The following is a 20,824-nucleotide window of genomic DNA, read 5'->3' as shown; positions in this document are numbered from 1 at the left end:
AGGATGTACTGGTTGGATCTCCTTGCAGTCCAAGGGACTCTCAAGAGTCTTTCCTGACACCACATCCAAAACCATCAGTTCTTCAGTAGTCAGCTTTCCTAATAGTCCAATTCTCAAATCCATACATGACTACTGGAAAAACCATAACCTTGACTAGATGGACCTTTCTCGGCAAAGTAATGTCTGCTTTTTAATGTGCTGTCTAGGTTGGTCATAACTTTCCTTCCAAGGAGTAAGTGTCATTTAATCTCGTGGCTGCAATCACCATCTGCAGTGATTTTGGACACCCCCCAAAATAAAGTCAGCCATTGTTTCCCCATCTATTTGCCATGAAGCAATGGGACCAGATACCATGATCTTAGTTTTCTGAATGTTGAGCTTTAAGCCAACTTTTTCACTCTCCTCTTTCACTTTCATCAAGAGGCTCTTTAGTTCTTTTTCACTTTCTGCCATAAGGGTGGTGTCTACTGCATATCTGAAGTTATTGATATTTCTCAAACAAACTTGATTCCAGCTTGTGCTTCATCCAGCCCAGCATTTCTCATGATGTACTCTGCATAGAAGTTAAATAAGCAGGGTGACAATATACAGCCTTGATGTACTTCTTTTCGTATTTGGAACCAGTCTGTTATTCCATGTCCAGTTCTAACTATTTCTTTCTGATCTGCATACAGATTTCTCAAGAGGCAGGTCAGGTGGTCTGGTATTCCCATCTCTTTCAGAATTGGCCACAATTTATTGTCATCCACACAGTCAAAGACATTGCTGTAGTCAAGAGAGCAGAAGTAGATGTTTGTTTTTTTTTTTTTTTTTATTCTGGAACTCTCTTGCTTTTTTAATGATCCAGTGGATGTCAGCAATTTGATCTCCTAATCCTCTGCCTTTTCTAAATCCAGGTTGAACATATGGAAGTACAAGATTCACATACTGTTGAATCCTGGCTTGGAGGATTTTGAGCATTACTTTGCTAGTGTGTGAGAGGAGTGCAATTGTGTGGTAGTTTGAACATTCTTTGACATTGCCTTTCTTTGGGATTGGAATGAAACTGACTTCCAGTCCTGTGGCCACTGCTGAGTTTTCCAAATTTGCTGGTATATTGAGTGCAGCACTTTCACAGCATTATCTTTGAGGATTTGAAGTAGCTCAACCAGAATTCCGTTGCCTCCACTAGCTTTGTTCATAGTGATGCTTCCTAAGGCCCACTTGACTTCACATTCCAGGAAGTCTGGCTCTAGGTGAGCGATCACTCCATCATGATTATCTGGGTCATGAAAATCTTTTAAGTATAGTTCTTCTCTGTATTCTTGCCATGTCTTCTTAATATCTTCTGCTTCTGTCAGGTTCATATAATTTCTGTCCTTTATTGAGCCCATCTTTTCATGAAATGTTCCCGTGGTATCTCTAATTTTCTTGAAGAGATCTCTAATCTTTCCCATTCTATTGTTTTTCTCTATTTCTTTGCAGTGATCACTGAGGAAACCTTTCTTATCTCTCCTTGCTATTTTCTCTGAAACTCTGCATCAAATGGGCATATCTTTCCTTTTTTCCTTTGCCTTTTTGTTTCTCTTCTTTTCTCAGCTCTTTGTAAGGCCTTGTCAGACAACCATTTTGCCTTTTTGCACTTCTTTTTCTTGGGTATCTTCTTGATCCCTGTCTCCTGTACTGTATCACGAACCTCTGTCCATAGTTCTTCAGGCACCGTGTCTATCATATCTAGTCCTTGACTCTATTTGTCACTTCCCCTGTATGATTGTAAGGGATTTGACTTAGGTCATACCTAAATAGTCTAGTGATTTTCACTACTTCAATTTAAGTCTGAATTTAGCAAGTGAATTTGGCAAATGGATTTGGGTAATCTATGTTACCTCTTTTTTTTTTTTTTTTCCCAAAAGTGAACCACTTTCTATACTCTTTTCAGAGTTGTTTCAGTGTTGCATGAAGAATGATAATGTCAAGGTCATTGGTTATGTCATGTTCCTGGTTTTAGCTTCCAATATTCAAACTAATTTGTGTGTGACCTTGAACCACTCATTTTGTGTCATTCATCTAGTTAATTTTTAGGATGTAGTATCTGATCTCCAAGATCACTACTGGTTCATAATTTCCCCAAAATCTGGATTCTTTCTGTGAATTTCCATCAATTTTGCCATTTACAGGAAATTCAGGATGGTTTTGTAACATACTTTTAAAAAAATGGATCTCATTCATACATTTATTTATATATCTATCAACTTTGTTATAGTTAAGCATCTGTAGTATAAAATGTATTTAACCTTCACTCTCTTCCTTGCTCTCTCCTGCTTTAACACACACCATATACACACACACACAATGCTTTCTTGTTTTAAATTTCATTTTTCTCTAGGGAGTGCACGTTAAGTTATAATAATGTGGGCCAATGAGTTTGCCTGATGCTATTTCTTCATAAAAGGTGAGAAGGAACTAAGGAGTCTGGGGTCCTTGGGCACTGAAGAATACAGAGGAAAGCTTTGCCTGAGTATTATTCTGTCCATGATTTTCCAGCAAAGTTGAGGTAGTACAAATCAGAGTTTATGAGCAATTTTGTTTTCCATTCAGAGTTTTTAATCTGCTAGCTATCTTTAATGTCTGAGCCACTAGGGGAGCACCAACAATACTGGAGTGGATAGCCATTCCTTTCTCCAGAGGGTCTTCAGGACCCAGGGATCGAACATGAGTCTCCTGCATTGTAGGCAGACTCTTTTCCATCTGAGCCACAAGGGAAGCCCCTACTATCTATACTTTGTGGAAAAATTGAACCTCAGAATTATTTTACATATGCTTTTTTTTACCCTTCAACACAGAGATAATACTGATCACAATCACAAATAGGTGGTGAGACTGTACTTGTGAACTGTTAATAGGTGAAACTACACAGGTCATTTAAATTTTTTGACGGCTTCATCAGAGACAGGCATTGTACTAAGAATTTCCCAATGTTATCTGTGATCCCCACACCTCACTGTGAGACAGCAGTTTCCTTTTTCTACACATAAGCTTTGGAACTGAAAATCCTTACTTTTCCAAAGACAGGTAGTTGACTATGGTGCAGACTTACGATGTTATTTCTGATCTGACTGACATTGAAGTTGATGCTCTACTGACTCCCAAAAGAGCCTCAGTGCACTGATAAGTTGTTCTACTACAATCAACTTCTCCACCAATGACCTCTACTTGTACTCATTCTCCCTAGATGTTTCCATGTGATCTGTACTTTTGAGGCACCCGGGATCTCTTCAACAGCCATGAGATGCATAAAATGTGCATTGCTGTGTTTGGCCTGAAAGATAATGATTACTAGAACTAAAGCACAATAGAAAAGAAAGTTACTGAGGAACATTTTATAATGCAAACCAAGAATGCTTTCCTGAGGTGCAAGGTGTTTTCCTGAGGCAGATATTATACCATGTGAAGATGGGAGAGATTATATCATGAAATTAAGGATATTGGTCACTAATGTTATCAGAAGACATTCTTCTGATTCATCCTCCTTAACTTCCCTTACTCCTGAGACGTTTCTATAATTTTAATTATAATTTGTTTCATCATTATCTGGATAGTTCCTTGGGGAAATGCTCTCAATGTGTGCAGTGTTCAAGACTCTATTATAAATAGTGAGAAATTATCATTGTTTTTTTGTTGCTGCCAAAAGTAGGTCTGCAAATTTTATACTCTGCAATACAGATTAATGCAATCACATTTTTAATTTTTTTCCTCTTTTTGAAGAGGAGACTAAGACCTTACTTGTGGACCTATTTGTTATCACAGTGTTTGATTGTCTGGAATTATATACTTGGGGAATATTAATATTTATATTAATAGTTGATATAAAAATTCATAAGAATATCTTGCTACCATAGGGACTGACAAGAATTTTTGCTCTTCAGGTTTTGACTTTTATGTCTTCTCTACAAAAACCAGTGATTTTCACATTGTGTTTTAAAATGTATCTGAGTGGAATTGAAGGTATTGTGTCATTGGGAATTATTGTTATTGTTCAGTCACTAAGTTGTGTCCTACTGTTTGCCATCCCATGGACTGTAGCATGCCACACATCCCTGTCTTTCACTATATTGGACAAAAATTATACTTTTGCTGTATTGTGTGTTTGTATAAAATTCCTAAAAAGTTAATGAAAGTGATTTTTTTAATTTGTAAATTATATATTCTATAGGCTTAATTGCTTTAAAAGATGATGCACAGTTATTTAACAAAGTGGCTCTCTATAAGAAATTACTTCAGTCATCTGGCCCTAGGACTATAGGATCACCAAACCTTGAGAGGCTTAGATAATGGTGGTCCAAGAACTCTGGTTTTAGGGCTCTAGGGCATTGCCAAGCTCTTCTGGTTCATCAAGCATGAATTATCAAAAGGATAAAATTTCCCCTTTTTTGGAGGATAATCAAACTGAATTTTAAATGTAGGGAAATAGAATATTAGAAAAAGTTATCAAAGAGGCAGCAGTGATATAAAGTTATTAAGAGTGTACCCTTAGAGTCCAATTAATTGGTTTGCATTTCCATCTGGCCAATTTGCACATGTCTGATCCAAGGAAATCCTCTTAGTCTGTCAGTGCTTCAGTTTTCTCATTGTTTAGAAAGATACACTAATTTGAACCTCTCTCATGAGACCTTTGCTTACAAAAGATTTTGTAAGGATTCAACAAAAGTTAGCTATTATCTTACCTTAAAGCTGAGACTGCTGCCACTAGAACAATTTTTAATAGAAATTTTATTAGTTATGAACACAGTAATACATTCTATGAAGCTGATCTGGAGATCACGATGCTTAAAAATCATGTGTGACTATCCATGAATGTCTACAATATATAACAACTAATGTAGTCAGTTTGAAGTGTTCTAAAATGAATGAGACAAACTCTACTATTACAGAGCTAGTGATTATGACAAGTGGAAGAAAACCCACATATCACACAGGAAGGGAAATTGGAGAAGTAGTATTATTACTTTATGTTTCTTAGGTGCCTTGATGATTTTTTATATTTTCTATATTTAGTTGCTGTTGTTGTTCAGTCACTAAGTTGTATTCAGCTATTTGAGACTCCATGCACTGCAGCATGCCAGGCTCCTCTGTCCTTCACTATGTCCCAGAGTTTGCTAAGGCTCATGTCCATTGTGTTGGTGATGCTATCTAACCATCTCATCCTCTTATAATTAGTAGTACCAATAATCCAAATCGAACTCTGTTAATTAGTTAATTATGGCTTCACCAAGAAGAGTCAAGAGTTTTTATATATGAAAATTCTTGGTCTTAGCTCTATCTCCCAGTCAAAATCATCAACTCATATCTGGCTTAGTATATCCACACTTAGCAGCCAGAAGATCTACAGTCATGAAAATATAGGGTACAGGTGAATCCAGACCAGAACTGAAATATGAGTGCCTATGTTATGTGCCCAAATCATTTTCTCTGTGGTGCATCTAATACCCATATGAATGATTTCAGAGGTAGGAAAATAGTTCACAGATATTAATCAAATTACAAATTGTGAGTTGCTACCCTTTTCCAACAACACAAGAGAAGACTCTACACTTGTACATCACCAGACGGTCAACACTGAAATCAGATTGATTATATTCTTTGCAGGCAAGGATGGAGAAGCTCTATACAGTCAGCAAAAACAAGACCAAGAGCTGACTGTGGCTCAGAACATGAACTCCTTATTGCCAAGTTCAGACTTAAATTGAAGAAAGTGGGGAAAACCACTACACCATTCAGGTATGGCCTAAATCAAATTCCTTATTATACAGTGGAAATGAGAAATAGATTTAAAGGACTAGATCTAATAGACAGAGTGTCTGATGAACTATGGATGGAGGTTTGTGACATTGCAAAGGAGACAGAGATCAAGACCATCCACAAGAAAAGAAATGCAAAAAAGCAAAATGGCTGTCTGAGGAGGCCTTACAAATATCTGTGAAAAGAAGAGAAGCAAAAGGCAAAGGAAAAAATGAAAGATATACCCATTTGAATGCAGAGTTCCAAAGAAGAGCAAGGAGAGATAAGAAAGCCTTCCTCAGTGATCAATGCAAAGAAATAGAGGAAAACAATACAATAGGAAAGACTAGAGATCTCTTCAAGAAAATTAGAGATACCAAGGAATATTTCATGCAAAGATGGGCTCAATAAAGGACAGAAATGGTATGGACCTAACAGAAGCAGAAGATATTAAGAAGAGGTGGCAAGAATACAGAGAAAAACTATGCAAAAAAGATCTTCATGACCCAGATAATCATGATGGTGTGATCACACACCTAGAGCCAGACATTCTGGAATATGAAGTCAAGTGGGCCTTAGGAAGTATCACTATGAACAAAGTGGAAGTGATGGAATTCCAGTTGAGCTATTTCAAATCCTGAAAGATGATGCTGTGAAAGTATTGCATTAAATATGCCAGCAAATTTGGAAAACTCAGCAGTGGCCACAGGACTGGAAACGGTCAGTTTTCATTTCAATGCCAAAGAAAGGCAATGCCAAAGAATGCTCAAACTACCACACAATTGCATTCATCTGACATGCTAGTAAAGTAATGCTCAAAATTCTCCAAGCCAGGCTTTAGCAATATATGAACCGTGAACTTCCAGATGTTCAAACTGGTTTTAGAAAAGGCAGAGGAACCAGAGATCAAATAGCCAACATCCACTGGATTATCAAAAAAGCAAGAGAGTTCCAGAAAAACATCTATTTTTGCTTTATTGACTATACCAGAACTTTTGACTGTGTGGTTCACAATAAACTGTGGACAATTCTGAAAGAAATGGGAATACCAGACCACCTGGCCTGCCTCTTGTGAAACCTGTATGCCGTTCAGGAAGCAACATTTAGAACTGGACATGGAACAACAGACTGGTTCCAAATAGGAAAAGGAGTACAGCAAACCTGTATATTGTCACCCTGCTTATTTAACTTCTATGCAGAGTACATATCATGAGAAACACTGAGCTGGAAGAAGCAGAAGCTGGAATAAAAATTGCCAGGAGAAATATCAATAACCTCAGATATGCAAATGACACCACCCGTATGGCAGAAAGTGAAGAACTAAAGAGCCTCTTGATGAAAGTGAAAGAAGAGAGTGAAAACATTGGCTTAAAGCTCAACATTCATAAAACTAACTTCATGGCATCCGGTCCCACCACTTCATGGAAAATAGATGGAGAAACAGTGGAAACAGTGGCTAAATTTATTTTGGGGGGCTTCAAAATCACTGCAGACGGTGATTGCAGCCAAGAAATTAAAAGATACTTACTCCTCCAAAGGAAGGTCATGACCAACCTAGACAGCATATTAAAAAGCAGAGACATTACTTTGCCAACAAAGGTCTGTCTAGTCAAGGCTATGATTTTACCAGTGGTCATGTATGGTTGTGAGAGTTGGACTATAAAGAAAGCTGAGCACCAAAGAATTGATGCTTTTGAACTATGTTGTTGGAGAAGACTCTTGAGAGTCCCTTGGACTGCAAGGAGATCCAACCAGTCCATCCTAAAGGAGATTAGTGTGGGTGTTCATTGGAAGGACTGATGTTGAAGCTGAAACTCTGGTATTTTGGCCACCTGATGCAAAGAGCTGATTTATCTGAAAAGACCCTGATGTTAGGAATGATTGAAGTCAGGAGGAGAAGGGGATGACAGAGGATGTGGTGGTTGGATGGCATCACCGACACAATGGACATGAGTTTGGGTAAACTCCAGGATTGGTGATGGACAGGGAGGCTTGGTGCACTGCGGTTCATGGGATCGCAAAGAGTCTGACACTACTGAGTGAACTAAACTGAACTGAACTTATTGGAGGGAGCCATGATACAATCATAGAGTTTATACACTTTTTAAAATAGTTCCTCTTCTAACTTTTTGTATATTTATTTTCCTCAATATTTTTATATAACTGGCTACTTGCCCATAACTGAAAAGTCAATCCTCAAAGAGATCTTTGACTACTCTGTGTGCATCCTGCTTCTGCTTATTTCTCTGTTTATCAGCATGCTCCATTTTTGTCTCACAGTAGTTCCATTCCCTAAATTGTCTCATTTGTATGCTTTTCATTCACTCATTTTCAAGAAGAATCAATAATGATACAAACCAGAATCTCACATAGCTTGTTCAATTTCATATTATAAAACTTAGGCTACTTCTAGATACTTCTAAAATACCTCTTAGATATGATGTAATACATAATAAATATAACATAGCAAATATATTTGGCATAAAATTGGTTTTAATGTCTGTAAATTAATTATTATAAGCAATTATAACTACAGCCCATTTTATGTCATAATATTCTCTTCAAGCAATATTATTATGAGGATCTTAAATTCCCAAGATGATGTTAATCCTACAGATGCATCCCTAAGTACTCAGAGCAGTTTACTTCTCAGAAGACTTATCTGGGGAAGTATATTAAACAGAGAAAACATTCCTTGTGGACATTTTCCTTGTAATGGCATTGAATTTGAAAATAAATAATTGGACATATAATGGATTGTTGCTTAAAAGCAGTAGAATCTGAAATAGGACAGTAATTTTAAAAACATGGCACCTGAATTTTATATGTAAATAGAATTAATCATTTGATATAATTTTGATATGGTGATTGAACCACTTGCAGTTTACTTTTCTAAGATAGCTGTTAAATTGATACAGTCTGTGTCGTTAAATACCTGTTACCTCATCCTGCAAGGAGCAGTAATCAAGCAAGTGAAATATATAGCTAAATAAAATAAAACATGACTAGGATTTTCATAAGATGAAAGCTTTTTATATCCTATGCTGGCATAGTGTAGAAAGGTATGCCAAGGTATGACTAGATTGTAAGACCAAGATTTAAGACAATCATCCCATAAAATTGTGTAGATAAGAAGATACCTTCTGGACTTCCTTGGTGGCTCAGTGGATAAGAATATGCCTAACAATGTAGGGGACACAAGTTCAATCCCTGGTGGAAGGAAGATTCCACATGCCATGGAGCAACTAAGCCCAAGAGCCACAGCTACTGAGCCTGCACTCTAGAACCTGTGATCCACAGCTATTTAAGCCTGCTCATCTAGAGTCAGTGCTCCACAACAAGAGAAGCCACTGCAGTGAGAAGCCCACACACCCCAACCAAGAGGAGCCCAAGGGCAGCCAAAAATAAATACACAAATACATTTTTTAAAAAGGATATCTTTCAAGTCATAGGGAAATTAGTAAGTTAATATTACATGTATTTGTATTAATATTGACAATGAGAGGCAACCATCATACACAAAAATAGTATTCAATGGAATTTCAATGATTCACTCTTATTACTTCCCTATTCAGCACAAAGTGGTTGTCTGACCTTGGTTGAATATTTATGAGTCTCAAGTCTTTTCCTATAAGACAATATGTTGAAATGGATTTGGTCATTCTCTGATGACTCTCGGTCTACCTTTACTTCTATTAACACTCTATGATGTTAACATCATTGTAATAATTTAGCAAAAACAAGTGTCTGATACTAGTAGTACATGAATGTAATTGTTTTAGAGTTAAGAAATTAATAAATATTGCAATAATTACCTATAAGGCCTATTAAAGGAAATAAATGTTATTATATAGTCTTATATTAGACTGTGCAAAGTCTACATTGACTTTTATATTATTTGAACTAGGATACTGAAAAACATGACTCAAAATTTTCAAGAATAAAATAAATCTATTTGTTTCTTTTAATTTGTCCATAGGCAATGCAGACTGGGTCTAAATGAAGGCAATGCCAAATTTCACAGATGTGACAGAATTTATTCTTCTGGGGTTGACCAGTCATCAGGAGCTTCAAGTTCTCTTTTTTGTGGTGTTTCTAGTAGTTTACATGATCACTCTGATAGGGAACATTGGTATGATTATTTTGATCAGCATCAGCCCCCAGCTTCAGAGCCCCATGTACTTTTTCTTGAGTCATTTGTCTTTTGTGGATGTGTGGTTCTCTTCCAATGTCACTCCAAAGATGCTGGAAAACATACTATCAGAGACAAAAACCATTTCCTATGTGGGGTGTTTGGTGCAGTGTTACTTCTTCATAGCCCTTGTCCATGTGGAAGTATATATCTTGGCTGTGATGGCCTTTGATCGCTACATGGCCATCTGCAACCCTCTCCCTTATGGCAGTAAAATGTCCAGGACTGTCTGTGCTCATCTCATCTCTGTGCCATACATCTATGGATTCTCTGTTAGCCTTATCTGCACACTGTGGACATATGGCCTGTACTTCTGTGGAAACTTTAAAATCAACCATTTCTATTGTGCTGACCCTCCTCTTATCAAGATTGCCTGTGGAGGGGTCCACATTAAAGAATACACCATGATTGTTATTGCTGGGATTAATTTCACTTATTCCCTCTCTGTAGTTCTTGTTTCCTATACCCTCATCATAGCAGCCATGCTGCGCATGCGCTCTGCTGATGGCAGGAGGAAGGCATTCTCCACCTGTGGGTCCCACCTGACAGCTGTTACCATGTTTTATGGGACTCTCATCTTCATGTATCTCAGGAGGCCCACTCAAGAGTCTGTGGAGCAGGGGAAGATGGTGGCTGTATTTTACACCACAGTGATTCCCATGCTGAATCCCATGATCTACAGTTTGAGGAACAAAGATGTGAAAGAGGCGGTTAACAAAGCAATCATCAAGGCAAACTTGAGGCAGTGAACCTGCAGTACATAATTCTATGCATGCAGCTTCCTGTTATAAATGTCCAGGCATATAAATTCCCTGTTTAAAATAGACTGTATACGGGCAACACTTAAATATACTAAGAGGTCCAGTCTAACACAGTGATGGTTTACTCCATGAATGGACTCTCAGGACTAAGCCTCCTTTATCTACATATGCAAACATACTAACCCTGACCTATTACTGTTAGTCCCAGTGTATGCAAAATTGTGCTAAGTGTAGTCATCGGATAACTCATAAATACATTTGGATAAGCACATGTTAATTTGGAGGTATCTTTGTAAGAGTTGAATATGATTTCTTAGGATATTTTGCATATATAATTACTCTTCACTTGTTTTATAAATAATACATAATTTCATGAGAAAAAATTAAGACTTCATCACTTTTCCATGAATATAAAAGTTGGTGGATCCTCATTTACCAAAAGAGCTTTCCATAACATTCATACATACATGGGCTTTGAAAACAAAAATGTATTCACAATCTTCAACTAGTGTCATGAATCAATCATAAGGTTAATTCTCAGTATGTATTGCTCTATAATTAACACTATTTGTGTTTCAAGCAATCTGTTGACTCACCATAATTCTACTCTTTGGTTTGGATTTTGGCTAGTTTTTCTCTTTATTAATTTAAATAGGTGAAAAATTTAGACTAAAGCCTATCATGTCCTTCTCATAGTTTAAAAAGATGAAGCAATATGGATTTTTTTTTTCATTTAAAATCTAACTTTTGATCAGAAGAATGTCCTATTAAACATTTGATTGCTATGATGAAGCTATTGTTTGATTCCAAATTCTTGTCACTAACATTACATTCTTAGGTCTGTGTTTAGCTGCTTAAGTCAAGGTTTTAATAACTAGAATGGATCAACCAGATAAGAATCTCTGTAAAACTGAATGCCATTGCACTCAACATGTGTTAAAATGTGATCAGCACAGCTCAGACTGGTATCCATTGGGATCTGATTACAAGTTCACTATTCAACTTATGTTGATTGGTGTCAACTTAATCTACCTTCATTCTTAATATAAGTGGAATAAAATTTTTGTCCTTGTTGACTCTTGCTAATATTACCAGCATAAAAGCAAGTCAGAAGCAGAAGTAATTTCTCATGAATGAGTTTATTCTTGTTTAAGGGCTAATGCAATTAAAAGGGGTGCACAACTGAACATGTGTAGAAAGACTCTGAGAAGTAACATTTACTTGTGATAATATCACTGGAAAGATGGATTCATTTAAGCACAGAAAGTATTGTTACTCAGGCTAATTTACTAATTTCTCACAAGACACATTCCCTCAGATTGGTTCTGAGAAAAGGCAGCCAGTGGCAGGAGAGTTCTTTTTCATAACTTTAGGTTCTGAACAGGAAGAAAGAGTACCATTTGATTAGCATTGGAAACTACATTAACAAAGTTTTTTTTTTTTTTTAATGTTTTCAAATCACCCAAGTTTGCTTCTAACAAGTTGGTTTCAAGTATGAAACAATAGGCTGCTCAAGAAATAATCATATTGACAGAGATCATTGTAAGAGATCATTGTAACTTGTCTGTCCTTATGGCAGACATATTCCTCAGTGTCCAGTATTTTATATTTTATTTTATAAGTAAAACATTTGTCATCCAGCTGTTAACCACCGTTCCCATTGCCCCTTGTCAGTGGGATACATAATGTTGTCAAGTCTTGGCAATGAGCCATCAGTAGAAAGTGGTGCCTGAAACCTAAAGATCACCTTCTCTATGTTAAAGCCATTAGATATGGACTTTTTTCTCTTCCTTCCCACTTGAAAATGTTGCCACTGAAATGATCACTTTTTAGACAAAGATGGCAACCCCATATTGAGGGTCTAATTCCCCTTCCCAAACCTCTTAACTCATACTGCTGCTTGAGAAAAAAATAAATTACTTTATTAAGTCACTGCATCTTGGGAGTTCACTTAGCTATAGTGTTATATTTGCTCTTATAATACTTTCCATAAACATATCTTTGGCACTTCACCTCTGCATCTTATCACTCACTAGGATGATTTTTACCAGAGAATGATCAAGTCTTTTCAGAAACTATTCTGGTATTGAGAGAAGGGCATCTTGTCTTCTGTCTTAACCAGAAGGAGAAAAACTCAAGCTTCTGATCTATATTAGATATTAGGTTATATATCCCTTTGTCCTAACTACTTGATGAGTTCTTGGGCTTGTTATGATCTTTAAGACTCCAGTTGTCACATTAACTGGTTTTGGATCCCTTTTGACCAGTCATCTAGGCCATTTCGCTAGCCTTTTTAGGTACTTGCAGGTCTCTTTCTTAAGCTAGGAAATCTCAGCTATTTTTTTTTTTTCTGCACTATGCCTGCAGGTGCAGATAAGGTGTGTTTTCACCAGACATTTGAGCCAGCACATCTTTAACTGTCCTTACTTATTAGTGGGGCTTCTGCAATGGCTCAGCAGCAAAGAATCATCTGCAAGGCAAGAGACATGATTTCAATCCCTGGGGGAACATCCCCTGGTGAAGGAAATGGCAACCCACTCCAGTATTCTTGCCTGGAAAATCCCATGGACAGAGGAGCCTGGTGGGTTACAGTCCATAGGGTCACACAGAGTCGAACACAACTGAGTATGCACACACTTACAAGCACTTATTATGAGTGAAATTGTCCCCCCATAAGATGTGTTAAGTTCCTAACCTGAAGAACTGCAGAGTTTGGTTATACAGTCATTGGGTTACAAGGTCATTATTTGAATATAGGGTCACTGAAGATGAAATTGTTAATATGAAGTCATACTGAAGTAAGGTGGACCGTTAATTCAGTGTGAGTGATGTCCTTACAAGAATAAAGAAAATTGGACCCAGATGTAGGGGGAAGAAGACCATGTGAAGACAGCAGAGACTGGAGTGATGTTTACAAGCCAAGGAATGCCTGGGACCATGAGCAGCTGGAAAAAACAAGGAAGGAACCTCCCCTAGAGCTTCATAGAGAGCCTGGTTCCACCAATACCTTGACTTCAGACTTGTAGGCTCCAGAACCATGAAAAAATAAATTTTTGTTGTTTTAAGTCAATGAGTGTGTTTACTTTGTTAACACAGACTGATGAAACTAATATATTTCTTTAGAGTTTTGTTTCAATGTTAGAACTTTGTTTTTTCTTTAGTTTTTTTTAGTCTTCCAGGCTATCACCCTTTCTTCTCTGGGAGCTCTTCAAATGTATCTGAACTATCTTTGGTAAATGGGTGGTTTTGCAGCAACCTCCCCTGAATCCCCCAGAAGGGGCGCCAGATTCCTTTTGAAAGATTCACTAACCTTTAAACCCTTCTCACATTGCCAATCTCAGGTTCACCCTTTACTCTACAGTTTACTATATAGGCTTGCTGCTGTGCTTTTAACTATTTAAATTATACTTTTGGAATTATTTTTTTTAAGCTACAACAAAGATGTTCTATTTTCTTGAGTTTTATCTTTGGCAATTGACAGTCATGATTTCCAAGATTAATTTCTCTGCAACTGTGCTCCCTGACCCTGAAAGAAGTTGATATAAGAACTTGAAAATCAGGATTGTAAGTCATTGTTTCTCTTCAGAATTTGTACAATTTACATCCACTTAGAACACCTCATTGCTGCTTTAATAATGGTGTTGAGGTTAGGTGAGGCATATATTAAAATAAAGTTTAATATAAATAATTTAATAGGGCAATATTGATGTCTCCACATAAATCTGAAAGCTAACTTGACAATGAAATGTGTCCTAAGATAACTTGGATAAAATAAGCTAAAATGTTTCTGAATAACTTATACAATCATTTCTTTTGCCAATATTTCCCAAAATAGCAGACTGTTCAGCATATTCAGGAATGTTTTTGATTTTGCTCTACAAGAATAGTTCACAATATCACCCACATGGTAGACACCAAACATTTGAATCTGAATAAAAGAAAACAAATACATTCCAGTTTAATTGGGTTTTAGATTACATCACTTTACAACCACCCCAACATAGAACTATATTCCTGACATCTGACAACAACCACATTTATAATTTGGTTTTAAACTACCCCTTTCTGTCCCCTCAACCCATTGCAATTTCTTCAAATCCCTAAAATATAAAAGGATCTTAAGCTTTGCAGGGGGAATATAGGAGTATGTCTGCATTTTTGTTTTGATACAGAAAAAGAGAGTATGACTTTCCAAAAGCTGACCCTGATTCCCAGATCTGCATGGTGAAAAATGACATAATTTTGAACAACATGCTGCTGCTGCTGCATCGCTTCAGTCGTGTCTGACTCTGTGCGACCCCATAGATGGAAGCCCACCAGGCTTCCCGTCCCCGGGATTCTCCAGGCAAGAACATTGGAGTGGGTTGCCATTTCCTTCTCCAGTGCATGCAAGTGAAAAGTAAAAGTGAAGTTGCTCAGTCGTGTCCAACTCTAGCGACCCCATGGACTGCAGCCTACCAGGCTCCTCCGTCCATGGGATGAACAACATGAGAACCATGGAATTACAGAGAGAAACCAACAGTGAATCTAGGGGGGATCACAAGCAGAGAGGAATGATTTTTAGTAGACAGGGTACAGTTGAGGAACGGCTACTGCATGAAATGACGTGGGGATGGACAGGAAACTTACTTTATCACTTCCCTTTTTCTGTCTCCACAATGTATAAAATAGAAACATTTTTGAAAGCAGTGGCTAAATCTTATTATCAGTTAAATAGAAACTATCCAGGTTAAAACTGTCAGGTGTCACATATGCAAATAGTAGCGATTTGTTAAAAACGTGCATTATAATTTTTATTTATTTTTTTAGAATCTTTATGTTTTAGTTTATTATCCCCCTCTTGTGAAGCATAAGCACTTTAAAATATATTTTCTTTCAAGTTGGACAAAAGCAATTAACATAACCTCACCCACTTCTTACCGTGTGAACTTAATTACAATCTCAGTTTCAAGAAGATATTTTTCCTTCTTGCTTTTCACTCAATCTGAGGTGCCCCTGCTCAAATATGACGTATACTCTTAGCATATTTAATACACTCTACTGTGACTGCTAAAAACCTTTTTTATCCTTCTTTTTTTTTGAAATATAAAAAAGATTCATCTTATTTATACATTTTATAAAAAATAGAACACATGTGCAAAGTCATTTTGCTTACATAAAAATGGTGAAAATAAAATTAATCTATCAAAGATAATAAAAACAACATATCTGCATGAAGCATAGTTCCAAGACAGTCAGTGTTACAAGCTACATTTTAATGTTTATTAGAGACAGGAAATAACATTTTTCAAAGGCTTTCCTCAAGGCATTTTTTACCTCTTGGTTCCTCAGGCTGTAGATCATGGGATTCAACATAGGAATGACTATTGTGTAGTAGACAAGAGGCCATTTTGTCTGTGTCAAGGGAATGGTTTGATTTGGGCTGCAAATACATGAAGATCAGAGTCCCATAGAATATAGTGACAGCAGTCAGACGAGAACCACAGGATGAGAATGCTTTGTGCCTCCGTTCTGCAGATTGGATTCTCAGGATGGCAGCTACAATGTATAGGTAAGAAATAAGGACTGTGGTCAAAGAGCTGATCATGTTGAATCCAGCTAAGATAAAAATCAAGATCTCTTTGAGGCTGGTGTCTGTGCAGGCAAAAGCCAGCAAAGGGACATCATCACAATAGAAGTAATTAATAACACTGGGGCCTCAGTAGATCAATCAAAAAGTAACAACTGTGTGGAGGAAAGCAACAGAAAAGCTGTATAAGTAAGGGCCTGCTACCAGTTGCATGCACACCTTTTGGGACATGATCACCATGTAGAGAAGAGGGCTGCAGATGGCCACATAGAGGTCATAAGCCATTACTGCAAGAAGGAATGTCTCCAAAATCAAGAACTTCAGGGAAAAGCCCAGCTGTGTACACATGCATAGAGAGATATGGACCTGTGCTTGGTCAGGAGGGTCTCCAGGGACTTTGGAGCTATTGATGAGGAGTAACAAAAGTCTACAAAGGCCAGATTACTGAGAAAAAAGTACATCGGTGTGTGAAAGTGAGGATCCAACTGGATTAAAGAAATCATGCCAATGTTTCCAACCAAAGTTAGAGAAGATACCACTAAAATGAGAAGAAAGAGAAAAATTTCAATCTGTCTCTGGACTGAAAAACCCAAAAGAATGAATTCCATCACCCTGGTAATATTCTCTTCAATCATTTGTTCTAGTCTCTGAACTGCTGAAAAGGGACAAGGTAAAGACAGATAAGTTATCAGGAGTAAGGAATTGTCATCAGATGCCAAAACGTGTGTGTTTTAACTTGAGAAATTATTGCTCATTGAAGCAGAATATCAGAAGAAATAAATATATCCCCCCTCAAACTCTCCTGTTTGACTATTTATAATTTTCTGAAGCCAAAAATTGAGGTTTAATAAAAATAATGTTTATAAAAATATGTAACATTTTAGGTTTAGATTATTTTAGTTATATTTAATAATAGAGAGAATTAAGATATTTTTAAATATCCTGCTCCCATATTTACTTCTCAGTGGAATAAAACTTAAATATGTAACATTTTATCTGTTTTAATAGACATTTATTTTAACAAATATACATTATGCTAAATATAATAAAAGCTAAACAGGATATTTAATAGATAGAAAAGTGGAGGCAACAAAATATTTCTATTTGTGAATTAGGCAAATTTTGGCTTCATATGTAATTTGTTCATTTTCAAATACTACTTTATAAAAGTGAAAAAGTACACTTGTAGTTAGAGTTAGAATACACATATATTAAAAAGTACAGCTCTTTACAATCATTTACTCAATGAACATGAGTTTGAGCAATCTCCAGGTGGGTAGTGAAGGACAGGGAAGGCTGGAATGCTGCAGCCCATGGGGTCACAAAGAGCCAGACACTACTGAGTGAGTGAACAGCAACAAATAGTTTTACATAAATTATTTTCAACACTTATAATTAGGAATTCTTTCTAAATTATCTGGTAAATATTTAGTGTAACAGTAGCCTTCACTCCTGCTTTTAAATGGTAGCCATCTGTTTGACAAGAGAAATAGCAATTATACGGAAGTGGTACTTCTATCACGATGTTCAACTTGCATGATGTGGTTTTTGAGAGTTCTATGCTTCTTTCCACTTTTAAGGCTAAGGAAGATAACTAGCTAATTTTAATTTCAGGAGTAAAGTTGAAAAGAAAAAGAAAAAAATCTCACCATAGCAAATTAAAATGAAGTGTGTGAAATAGAAAGAATAACCCCTTACTTTTCCCCTAAACATTTTACCCAAAGGGAAGCTTCATTTTTTGCTGCTGTTTTTTAAAAAGGTACTGTGAGTAGTCAGAAAATGTGTCCTTTTAGTTTTTCCTCCTCTTTCTATTGACTCAGCTCAATGTGATGACTTGTACCTAATGTGTTTTCCAGAAAAAAAAAATTACACATGCAACTATGTATATATATATATGTGTGTGTGTTAAGTCACTTCAATTATGTCTCACTCTCTGTAACACTATGGATTGTAGTCTGCAAGGGTCCTCTGTCCACAGGATTCTCCAGGCAAGAATACTTCAGTGGGTTTCTGCCCTCCTCCAGGGAATCTTCCCAACCCAGGAACTGAACCTGCATCTCCTTTGGCTCCTGCACTGTAGACAGATTCTTTTACCACTGAGCCACTGGAAAAGTATATATATATATGAACACCCAGAACTTATCCCAATATGCATATATACAAACACATGCATACTTATACATAAGTACATACATAAAATGTGACGTGAAAACTGTTTTCCCCCATTCATTTATTTTCCTCTTGCTAGAGGCAAAACCCAGCTTGTGAAAGGTGTGTTTCAACTAACTTATCTTCCTGAACAGACATCTTAGAAGAGCTATTGGCACTACAGCTCACCATTCTGGCAAAAGAATGGAAAAAAAAAAAAGATAAAATATTGATCTGAACATCATTTGCCCATTTCCATGATGGTAATACAATAACTCTAGATGCTTTCAAACTGTGGTGTTGGAGAAGACTCTTGAGAGTTCCTTGGACTGCAAGGAGATCCAACCAGTCCATCCTAAAGGAGATCAGTCCTGGGTGTTCGTTGGAAGGACTGATGTTGAAGCTGAAACTCCAATACTTTGGCCACCTGATGTGAAGAGCTGATTCATTTGAAAAGACCCTGATGCTGGGAAAGATTGAGGGCAGGAGGAAAAGGGGACGACAGAGGATGAGATGGTTGGATGGCATCACCGACTCGATAGACATGGTTTTGGGTAGATTCTGGGTTGGACATAGAGGCCTGGCGTGCTGCGGTTCATGGGGTCACAAAGAGTCGGACACAACTGAGCAACTGAACTGAACTGAGTCTCACTTTGGTCTTCTATGATAAATATCAATTTGGATATTTTAGAGGTAATTAGCAGAAATTTTGATACTGAGTTACTTTTCTTTGATCATACATTGAAATCAGGCTTATTTTCTTATATTTGTTCTTTGTAATAAAAGGAAAAAGAAGCCAAATCCACACAGCCTCATCAATTTTGGGAAAAAAAAAAAAAAAAACTCCCTACTTTGTGAATTACTTTCAGCCACAAATGTCTCTTTTGATATTTTTTTTATTTTATTTTTATTTATTTTTTAATTTATTTTTGCTTTGCCATACATCAACATGCATCCACCATGGGTATACACATGTTCCCCATCCTGAACCCCTCTCCCACCTCCCTCCCCATACCATCCCTCTGGGTCATCCCAGTGCACCAGCCCATCAGCAGATGAATAGATAAGAAAGCTGTGGTACATATACACAATGGAGTATTACTCAGCCATTAAAAATAATACATTTGAATCAGTTCTAATGAAGTGGATGAAACTGGAGCCTATTATACAGAGTGAAGTAAACAAGAAAGAAAAACACCAATACAGTATACTAATGCATACATATGGAATTTAGAAAGATGGTAATGACATTTTTTTTTTAAAGATCAAAAGTTTCCCTTGAGAGAAAGACAACATTCATACATACAAATGCTCTTCTTCCTTAGGAATTGGCTTCCACAGTTTCATCAACAATGTGTTTTCCTCTAAAGGAAACCCAAGTCTTGGGCAGAAGTCAAAGAGGATATTTTATTTTGTGTGGGCTAAGAAAGTATTTCATTACTGTGTATACATGTCAGCTTCATCCAGTTGGAGCAGAGTTAGACAGGGTCCTCTGCTGCTGCTGCTGCTGCTAAGTCGCTTCAGTCATGTCCGACTCTGCGACCCCAAAGACAGCAGCCCACCAGGCTCCCCTGTCCCTGGGATTCTCCAGGCAAGAACACTGGAGTGGGTTGCCATTTCCTTCTCCAATTCATCAGGGTCTTCTACTTTCCTTTAAATTGTGAAAAGTGTAGAGGCTTGGAAAAAGAGGGTTATGGAAATGATCAACAGTATCTCTTAACCTACTTCGTTGTAGAAGAAATCTTCCCCAGAAAGTTGGAAGACCCAGACTACCTGAATGTGTGAAGTAGGCCTTTATAAAGTGCAGTATCTGTTCCTTGGGGAGTTAATTTCTAATATTCCCCAGACATGACTGCACTAGGTTCACTGACTCTCCATGGTGCAACTGTGATTAGAAAGCTTCAATTAGGGAAAAAAAAAAAAGCCTATAAAGACAAAGGTAACAATAGGTCTTATTTTAAACTAGAATGTTGTGAAGTAATTAGCCTTCAATTAAAATAAATAAATTAATTTTAAAAAATAAGCAAAAATAAACTATAATGATGTCATCATGAAATCACTAATGCTTGATTCAGTTCAGCTCAGTCACTCAGTCGTGTCCAGCTCTTTGCAGCCCCATGGACTGCAGGATTCCAGGCTTCTCCTATCTATCACCAACTCCTGGAGCTTACTCAAACTCATGTCCATCAAGTGGGTAATACCATCCAACCATCTGATACTCTGTCGGTCCCTTCTCCCCCTGCCTTCAATTTTTCCCACCACATCAGTGTCTTTTCTAGTGAGTCAGGTCTTAGCATCAAGTGGCCAAAGTATTGGAGTTTCAGCTTCACCATCGGTCCTTCCAATGAATATTCAGGACTGATTTAATTTAGGATAGACTGATTGGATCTCCTTGCT

The 20,824-nt window shown here is 37.1% G+C and overlaps 1 protein-coding gene and 1 pseudogene across 1 annotated transcript; one reads left to right on the top strand and one right to left on the bottom strand.

Annotated features, from left to right (window-relative positions):
- The first annotated feature begins 9,756 nt into the window (after positions 1–9,756).
- On the top strand, positions 9,757–10,698 carry OR5M9 (olfactory receptor family 5 subfamily M member 9). The gene has a single exon (NM_001389849.1). It carries the CDS (start codon positions 9,757–9,759, stop codon positions 10,696–10,698), a length of 942 nt encoding a protein of 313 aa, NP_001376778.1.
- On the bottom strand, positions 15,958–16,914 carry OR8U10P (olfactory receptor family 8 subfamily U member 10, pseudogene; annotated as a pseudogene).

Source organism: Bos taurus, chromosome 15 (assembly GCF_002263795.3).
Source record: "Bos taurus isolate L1 Dominette 01449 registration number 42190680 breed Hereford chromosome 15, ARS-UCD2.0, whole genome shotgun sequence".
Taxonomy (NCBI): domain Eukaryota; kingdom Metazoa; phylum Chordata; class Mammalia; order Artiodactyla; family Bovidae; genus Bos; species Bos taurus.
This window is presented reverse-complemented; position numbering and strand designations above follow the sequence as displayed.